Source organism: Rhinopithecus bieti, unplaced genomic scaffold, assembly GCF_001698545.2.
Source record: "Rhinopithecus bieti isolate Rb0 unplaced genomic scaffold, ASM169854v2 scaffold_3041, whole genome shotgun sequence".
Lineage (NCBI taxonomy): Eukaryota > Metazoa > Chordata > Mammalia > Primates > Cercopithecidae > Rhinopithecus > Rhinopithecus bieti.
In genome coordinates this window covers 1,386,585-1,396,398 of record NW_016804262.1, presented here as the reverse complement: position 1 = coordinate 1,396,398, position 9,814 = coordinate 1,386,585, and the positions used below count along the sequence as shown (strand labels likewise).

Sequence of the window (9,814 nt, the reverse complement as noted above, 5' to 3'; positions counted from 1 at the left end):
AAGAGCAAAGATCTAGCTTCTTTAATATGTCCAATTTCAGATATGAAGTAGGCATCCTATATTATGTTTTATCAGGAACAATACAATTTAACTTAAAGATATTGTTAATAACAGATACTCAGACTCTAAAGTAATTTACATAGCTTTTGAATGTATGTTTTCAAAGAACTTAGTAGCATCCCATACTGTGTTGTGTTTATAAGTTTAGACTTCTCCCTCTATTGAGCTCTTAACACTTTTAAAATAGAAAGCAAAGAGTAAAGCAATTGCTAAAAATGGCAGTTGGCATAGCTTAAGAGTTTGAATTGTTTGTTTAAGGACTGAAACCAAATATAAAAACTTTTAGTTTTAAGGGGATTTTTTTTCATCATTCAACAAGGAACTGAAAATTACAAGGCTTATTTGCAATCTTAATTATTTACTCAATCTGTTTCCTCCCGAGTCTCTAAATGGGAACGCACAACTTTAATTTTAAAGGACATATTCCCATAGGGAAATATAGATATCACTGTAAAACTTATGACTTTGAGTTAAGTAAAAAGATTATGGCCATCACTGGCTTGTGAGCTGCAGAAGCAGAAGACATGTACCTGCTCTTTGTGGGTATTAGGGACCCGACTAAACACACTTATTCTTCTGATTGCTGGTCAATTCCCCAACTATTTGGAGCTCCACAAAATATCAGGACTTCATCAAAGAGCTCAGGTCCGGGTGAGATCTCAAAGATTATTATAGAAGACTCATTCCAAATATAGAACCAGCTAAGTTTGCATGCTCCCTTCTGTTGAAGAAGTATCAAGGGGTTTCCTGTCTTGGCACTACTTAGCAGCATCTGCGGCTATGTATCCACTTGACATCTGGTGAAATTGTAGTTTCTGATGGAGGAACATTTAAAGTTGACAACTGTCATTGAAACAACTGGTATATAGTTTTCAGAGACAAGCTAGAAACCAGTGATAGACTAAGTACTTCAATTTTGTTAAAAGACACTGGGTAGAGGGTTCAAGTTATGTAAGATAGGGAAGTCTGGTTTTCCAGGTAAAGGTTCTCTCTCCTTTTCTATTGGAGATGTCATTCATCAACATAACGAAGCCTAAATTTAAAAGACTAAGACAAAATGTTTACAAATCACATAAAAGTGAGGAAACAGCAAAATTAGTAGTCATAAGGAGAAAGCCAGGGAAGACAGGACATTTATCACATCCTTTCCTCATCTGCTTTCTTCATTGAGTCTCTGAGTGCTCTTTAAATGCTTTTGTATTGTGTAATTAAGTGTATGAACATACTTGTCATGCTCCTCCAGGAATCTTGAAACCAGGAATGCCAGGTATATAACAGCGGGTTACAAAGGAAAACACGGATTCTTAAATCAGTGTTTTACTGTCAGTGCAGTGTTAAATGTCAATGCATCTTAAGTTTTGCATTGACATTCTTGTGTTGATCGGATTCTACAATGTCACATGTGAGATTTCTCGGGACCGTCGAAGCTCAGACAACTCCAGGGCTGCAGTTTTCTCGTCTGGCCGCACTCGAACCAGGCTCCCTTGGCGCGTGGGGCCCTCCTGGCGCTCGGTCCCGACCCACGCCGCAGTCAGGACACCACGCCGATCTGGGGTCGCTTTGTAAGGAGCTCCGACCTCCAGGCGGTGGAGGGACACTCGACGGCGCGCGACGTCCCAGCGGCTCCGCGAGACAGGCGCGCTGAGAGTCCCTGCAGTCCTAGTCCTCGAGCTCGGGCGTCTTCGCGCTGCCGCCCCGCGCAGTGAGCACAGGCACCGCGGCCATGACGTCACGCCCGGGACTGGCCGTTGCCACAAGACGGCCGCGTTCCGGTTCCGGTAGGTTGCCCGGGAGACGCTAGTACACAGAGAAGAGGCTCCCGTCGGAGGCCGAGTCGTCGCCACGATTGCCCTCTGGGCTGACTCGCAGGCCGAGCCGCTTCCCCGCAGAGCTCAAGGAGGGGAGACCGTGGCGGGGGCGTCATGAGTCAGAGGCAGGTGCTGCAAGGTAGGGCCGGGGCGGGCAGGCGCCTTGACGGGCTGGCGGCTAGGAGACCCGGTTGCGGCGGGGTCCACCGACTCTCTCTCCCGCAGTGTTTGAGCAATATCAGAAGGCCAGGACCCAGTTCGTGCAGATGGTGGCGGAGCTGGCGACCAGACCCCAAAACATCGAGACGCTGCAGAACGCGGGTGAGCCCGGAGCCCGAACCCGCGTCGCCCCCTATCACCGGCCTCGCCCCGCGCACGGAGTCCCCGACGCCTCTGCCCCGCTCCCCTGCCCGTGGAGCTCTTGGGGACCCGCAGGGTGGGGACGGGAGTTCGCAAAAGCATCCATTCTTTTCAGCGGGTCTTTGGGGTTCAGGCCGAGAGGGTGAAGCTTCCAGATGGGTGTGGGAGGTACCCGATGTCCCTATTTCCATCTTCATTTGCACACAGGCAAGTGTCAGGTTGGAAGTCGAGGCCCTAGGAATTGCCTGGAAGTCATTTTACGTGAATGGGACTCTACCCTAATGAGACCCATTATATCCAAGTGCCATTTTGCGTGTCACCCTGCCTTTGATCACCTTCGACTTCCTCACCGCAAAGCAATTCCAGTGGTTTATACGTGATTTCTCGTCTTGCTTTAGTGAAAAAGGAATGATACGCTTAAATTTTTTCTAAGAAATTCAAAGTAGATAGAGACCAGACTTTGTGAAATCTTTGTGGCTAGTTCATTGTAGTCCTCAGTCCGAATTCTTGCAGATGTGAGAGGGGGAGAGAGAGGGAGAGAGATCTTCTTATCTCATAACATAAACTGATAAGAGAAAGATGGTTCTTCTTCTTCATTTTTTTTTTTTTTTGGATGATTCTACCATCATCTGAACTGTAAGGTAGCATTTTATCACTACTGTGTCATGAGAAATCTTCAGTTTATAGGATGTGATCTTTAAAACTAACACATAATTTGAAAAATTAAGAACATACTGATATTAAGAATACTTAAGGTGTAATGATTACTCTGGGTTTCTTTGAGGGGAATTACTACTGCACCTATGTGATACTTCGTTTTGTCACTAGGATTTTTGACATTCCTTGTGTGTTTTTATTGGGGGGGGCATGTATTTACAATAAAATGTATTTTATAATCTAAAAGCATTTTAGTTTGAGATAATTGTAGATTCACAACTGTAAGGGATAATACAGAGTGATCCCGTGTACCCTTTACTCAGTTGCCCACAATGGTAACATTTTTCAAAACTGTAGTGCAATATCACAAGGAGGACATTGACACTGATAAAAATTCATTGATCTTATTTAGGTTTTCTCCTTTTAATTGTTCGTGTGTGTGTGTGTTTTGTCCTAAAGAATTTTATTCCATATGTATCCACCACCAGCACAGTCAAGATACAGAACACTTTCATAATCACAGGGATCCTCTCTGTTGCCCTTTTATAGCCACACACACCTCCTGCTGTCCCTAACCCTGGGCAACCACTAATCTCTTCTCCATTTCTAAAATTTTGTCATTTCAGAATTGATAATCCTTTGTTCTATAGTTGTTTTATATGGGTTAATTTTCTGTATTCTGTGTGTATGTGTGTGCACTGGTACTCCTCAAGGTACCCAGAACAATACCGGGCACATAGTATTTCATATACACAGACCAACACAGACTAAGGTATTAGAACATGTTACATTTTAGAAGTGCATTTAAAAGTACATTTTAAAGTGTAAACTTTTAAAGTTTTTTCTCTCAGTCACTCTCAATGACCTTTGTGAATGGACACTTACTACTTAACAAAGATTTACTTTCTGGACAATATGAATAGGGCCAAACTAAAACTTTTAAAATAGGAAAATAATTGATATTATTTTTAAATTTTAATACTGAGATGTTAAAGTACACATTTAAGATATGGAGTATCATGTTTTAGTTAGTAGTGACAGGTTAGCTCCTCCCATAAGAGTGCAATGTAGAGTTCACAATGGAATTTAATCCAAACTGACAGTATAAGTGGCTTAGATATAAGATTCTACACTTATGGTCTGGCTTAGGAAAGACAAATATGAAAGGAATATAACTTTATGTTTTGAAATTCTCTGCACTTCACTAATATCTGGGTAGCATGCTAAAATGTTTCTTTCCCTGAGGAACTTACTTTTAACATATTTCATGTTATCTAGATTCAATTCAAGCATTCCTTTAGCAATTTTAAACAGAGACATAATGAATATTTCAATGTATTTATTCTTTTGATTAAAAAATAACCTGTAAGCTTTGTTATGAAAACTTTTCTTTCTTTTTTTTTTCTTTGAGACAGAGTCTTGCTCTGTTGCCAGGCTGGAGTGCAGTGGCATGATCTTGGCTCACTACAACCTCCACCTCCCAGGTTCAAGCGATTTTCCTGCCTCAGCCTCCTGAGTAGCTGGGACTACAGGTGCGCACCGCTACACCCAGCTAATTTTTGTATTTTTAGTAGAGACAGGGTTTCACCATGTTGGCCAGGATGGTCTCGATCTCTTGACCTCGTGATCCACCCGCCTTGGTCTCCCAAAGTGCTGGGATTACAGGCGTGAGCCACCTTGCCCGGCCAGGCCAGTTTTCTTTCTTAATAGCCAATTAACCATTCAAATGATTTTGTTCTTTTAAAAAATTACAATAGGATTTAAAAGTGCTTTAGAATGAGCCTCAGTATGTATAAATCAATTCTACATTATGATCAACCATTTTTTCAGTCAAATGCCTTCATTTTGGTAGCTTAAGATACCAATGCATTTTACTCCTGACTTTGACATACTGTCTACATATCTAGGAAGATTTTGTTTGTTTTCTCACTTTTCCCTCCAATATGCTAAGTAAATATATATCATGGATCCAAGATAATATAAAAAATATTTTCCATATAGGGATCATGATCAAACCAGTAATTCCCTCATTAAGAATATTTCAAATTATTCTATGTGAAAGGAATATTAAAGGTGAAAATTGTCAGTGGAGTATTTATTTCAAGTCTCTGATCTTTTTTATTGTGTTTTTGATATGCTAATAAGAGAATTTGCCTTATTAAATATGTCCAAAGTAATTGCCAAAGCAGATAAAGTATGTTGCAAGATCTTTTCTTCAGAGTTATTTGGAAAACAGTAAGTTTGATTTCTTTCTTTTTTTGTTTTTTGTTTGTTTGTTTTTGAGACAGGGTTTCACTCTGTTGCCCAGACTGGAGTGCAGTGGCACTATCACGGCTCAGCGCAACCTCTGCCTCTCAGGCTCAAGTGATTCTCCTGCCTCAGCGCCCCCCCGCCCCGCCCCCAGTAGCTGGGATTATGGGTGTGTCCCACCACGCCTGGCTAATTTTTTTTTTTTTTTTTTTTTTTTTTTTTTTTTTTTAGTAGAGAAGGGGTTTCACCATGTTGGCCAGGCTGGTCTTGAACTCCTGACCTCAAATGATCCACCCGCCTCAGCCTCCCAAAGTGCTGGGATTACAGGCATGAGCCACCATGCCTGGGCAGTAAGTTTGATTTCTAAGCAAAATTACTACTAGAAAGAACTATGTACAAAGCATCTATAACCTTGAGGTGTTTTTTTTTTTTCCTCACTGAGGTTTTATTCCTTCTAAATTAAAAGAACACCTATGAACAATTAAAAAGTTTAATGTCTGTTATAAAATTTCTTTATGTACTCTCAAATTCTATATTCGAACCATTACCTCTTGCAGCNGGTCTTGAACTCCTGACCTCAAATGATCCACCCGCCTCAGCCTCCCAAAGTGCTGGGATTACAGGCATGAGCCACCATGCCTGGGCAGTAAGTTTGATTTCTAAGCAAAATTACTACTAGAAAGAACGATGGACAAAGCATCTATAACCTTGAGGTGTTTTTTTTTTTCCTCACTGAGGTTTTATTCCTTCTAAATTAAAAGAACACCTATGAACAATTAAAAAGTTTAATGTCTGTTATAAAATTTCTTTATGTACTCTCAAATTCTATATTCGAACCATTACCTCTTGCAGCTATTTAAAAACAAATTTTGATACTTCCCCTGTCTGAATAATTAGTAACACATGACTGTAATAGTAGAGACAATACATTGTTGCTTCTACCAAATGTAAAATTTCAGCAATTGGAGGTGTTTTGTTAGTTATAAAATATAAAAAAACATGTTTTGTGGCTTATTGGAATACCAGGCCACTTTTAGTTCTGTTTAGGAGGTCTTTCGAAATACACTAATAAAAGCTCCAAGAAAATGACTTTTAAACTTAGCTATATAAAATAAACTTTTCCTGAACCAGCTATTTATATAAGTGGGGTAAAGTTTAAAATATTACTCAAAATTTCACATATTACAACCTATAGTAAAACATAGCAAATCAGTAGTTATGAACATTTTCAGAAGAGTAGGAATAAATAAGTTTGTATAACACTTTACATGTGCACCTGTATGAAGCTAATTTTCAGATTGAGTCAATTTAATGGGTTCAGAATTCAAGAAAATAAGTCAAATATGTTGTTGACATAAAGTAATTTTAGATTACATGTATCTGGAGCAGGATAAAAGCTCCAGATTAACTGTCTAGTACCTCTTAATATGCTATGAGAAGGAAAAACCCTGAGTAAGCATTTATCATGTATTTAAGACATACCTATCAAGGTACATGTGTTATGATCCTCTTACAAACCTCCTGTTTCAAAGGATATTGAAACAAAAGAAAATTAACAAAGCAACTACAAAAAATTAAACCAATCATGCTATTTAAGTTTGACTTTTTTTTTTTTTTTTTGGGATAAAAGGAGTCTTAGCAGTTGTGAATGTGAACGATAATTAACTCAAAACACTAACTTATTTTTAAAAGATAGGGATAGAGAGGTTTGTTACATATGCTTACGTGGAAAATATGCCAGGGAACTATACACATTCTGATTTTGTATGCACCAAACAATATGTTCTAAAAATAAAAGCTTAAGTCAGAGTTTTATTCAGTGTTCCAAACCACTGTTCCTACATGGGCATTGATCTGTTTTGTTAGCTAAGCATTGGTACATGGTAGAAAATAATAGAGTCAGGGTTAGGCTCTCATTGTTTCCTTAGGAAAAAAGTGGAAATTAAAAAGAATCCAAACTGTAGATGAGCCTATAAGAAAGGTGAGGCTTACAAATAGCAAATTTCGTAGGTTAAATTTTACAGATTAAAGTGTTGATATTTTCAAAAGTTTTTGAAAAGTTATTTAGGTATGCCATAATCCTACTTTACATTTGAATGAGGTTTCAGGATCTTTGCACTTCTGCCTGGAATCTTTCCTTATACTTATTTGACTAATTTCTACTCAGTCTTTATGGCTCTGTTTTGGTGCTGATTCGTCAAGGAAATCTTGCCTGAACCCTCACAGGTAATTAAATCTCTCAATTTATGCTACCCTTGCTCCCAGTATTTCTGTTTTCCCCACTAACTCCACTAACCCCATTATGCTATGCATAAATTCCATGCATAGCATAATCAAAATGATTTAGGATGAAGGAAGGAGTAACTGAATGAGGAAAAGTTTTTTGAAGTAGTAATTGTTTTCACATCCACACGTTGGATAATTGTTCTCTTCACAAAGTGAGTTAGGACCCAAACTGGAACTAGAACTCATTTTTAATACTGCCTCATTCTGTGCTCTTTCTACCTTAACTTGTACGTATTAGTAAACTATTTTATGTGATTCTAGGAATTCCTAATAAACCTTGGTTTTAACTGTTGAAACAAGTGCTGTCTTTAGGTATTTGAGTACCAATGGCTGTCCAATAACTGGGAAATGTGGTGGCTTTGGAGGTCTCCTTGAGGACTATTGTGGGAGTTTGAGTGGAGGCCAGATGCAGAAGGCTAACTTTAATTGATAAATTCCTGCAGGTTTCAGGGAGTGGGAGTAGTATTTAGTGTTTAAGCTGGCCTCAGATCTCCAGAGGGCCTTTAGGCTTCCTTGGGCTTCTAATTAGAATCTTACCAAACCAGGAGCTCTTTAAATGCACCCAGAGGAAAGTTTGTAATCCACTGGAAGTTGGGAACCAAGGTAGTCCTGCAGAGACTACCTTGGACTGAGACCCTGTCTGCATGAAAGTGCAGGCTAGAGGAGAATTTTTCAGAGCCCTGGGCTGTCAGCTGCCTGTGACTTACTGACTGCTCTCCTGGAATACCCAGGGGTAGAATACAGTGAAGTGGGAGGCACTTGGTGTTTGTTGATTGATTGATGTGAGTATATACTTAACATTTCTTGCTTTTTAATCATGCTTTGTGTGAAGTACTTTTTGTTCATGGGGGCAGAACTTTGGGATTTCTATTGAGTGGTTGTACTGGCCTTAGGAGAAATTCAGGGCTACATCCTCAGAAAAAATCTGGCCTTGTCTTGTAGTGGGTGGAATGGCCTGTGCGAATACAAGTCAGGCCTCCCTAATTTTCCAAGTGAAATCTTGATTTTCCCATATACTCCATACTTTCTTTCATAAGGATGGCTCAATTTAAAATTTATTGTTTATTCAGTTTGTGTTAAAATTCTTGCTGAAAACAAGTGATATTTGTGTGCGCGCGTGTGTGTGTCTAAATGAAATGATCTCTATTCACTTTTCTAAATATTCTGTGTTCTATACCTGTGTCAAGTTAGAATCACTATTAAAGTATATTCATAGGCTAGATTATATTAGTTTCCCATATAAATGTCTTTGTAGACTTAGTTTAATAATATATCCCCCTTTTTTAAAAAAAATTGAGGGATTATTTTAAAAAATAGATGCTTAGATTTTCCAGTAGCTGCTATAAATCTGTGAAGACATTGTCTATCTCGTTAAATTTGTAATATGAAGATATAATTGTATATTCAACAAATATTTATTTATTTATGTTTTTGAAACGGAGTTTCACTCTTGTCACCCAGGCTGGAGTGCAATGGTGCGGTCTCTGCTCACTGCAACCTCCACCTCCCGGGTTCAAGTGATTCTCCTGCCTCAGCCTTCCTAGTAGCTTGGATTACAGGCATGTGCCACCACACCCTGCTAATTTTTGTATTTTTAGTAGAGACGGGGTTTCACCAGGCTGGTCTTGAACTCCTGACCTCAGGTGATCTGCCCACCTGGGCCCCCCAAAGTGCTGGGATTACAGGTGTGAGCCACCACACCCAGCAACAAAATATTTATTAAGTATTACATGATATAGGTATAATATATAATATATAGGTGCTAGATATGAAATCTCAGGAAAAACATGTTCCTGCTTATTTTTATTTCACAAAATGTTTTCCTTTTTACTTTTGCTGTCAGGAAACAGTGCTCTGTTCAGAACTCAGTTACAGCAGCTATCTTTAACCTACATTTCTGATAAAATATCAGTTCTCCTCCCCACTACATAGGGGAGATGGTACTGTGTACGTACCTTTGTGTACATATATTAATATTTTGGAGTAAACTATTTCAAATATTTTAGAGTAGTGAAGTGTGAATAAAATAAAACATTAATTCTATCTAAAGATAGATTTTTCAAACTGATTGCCTTCCATACATTTTCTCTTGACATGTTACCCATGAAAACTCTTGGAGCAGATAATCCTGTTAGTACTGTCCTGTTTATTCTCTGTGCTGCCCCATTCCTGATTTCAGTCTTCTGCAAACAGATGGATGTAATTAGGTATTTACTGTAAAAGAGAAAACACATTAGTAAAAGAAGACAGGACTAATTCAACATTGGCAGCTTTCTAAAAAGACTTTCAAATTAAAATAGAGTTTTGTCTACACAGTATGGGGTGATTTTAGGTGAGGAAACAGTTTGAATGACCCATTTGAGTTCCTTAAAGCTTTATGATTTTATGTTAAT

At 38.9% G+C, this 9,814-nt stretch overlaps 1 protein-coding gene across 3 annotated transcripts in view; it reads left to right on the top strand.

Moving 5' to 3' along the window:
• The first annotated feature begins 1,790 nt into the window (after nucleotides 1-1,790).
• The window catches only part of SPAG6 (sperm associated antigen 6), a 65,752-nt gene continuing 57,728 nt past the window's right edge, over nucleotides 1,791-9,814 (top strand). The window contains exons 1-2 of one of the 3 annotated variants that reach the window (XM_017867455.1): nucleotides 1,791-2,007; nucleotides 2,094-2,189. In XM_017867455.1, coding sequence (XP_017722944.1) covers nucleotides 1,983-2,007; nucleotides 2,094-2,189 — 121 coding nt within the window. In that variant the 5' untranslated portion in view covers nucleotides 1,791-1,982. The remainder of the gene's footprint in view (nucleotides 2,008-2,093; nucleotides 2,190-9,814) is intronic. The other 2 variants (XM_017867453.1, XM_017867454.1) reach the window with 2 other exon arrangements.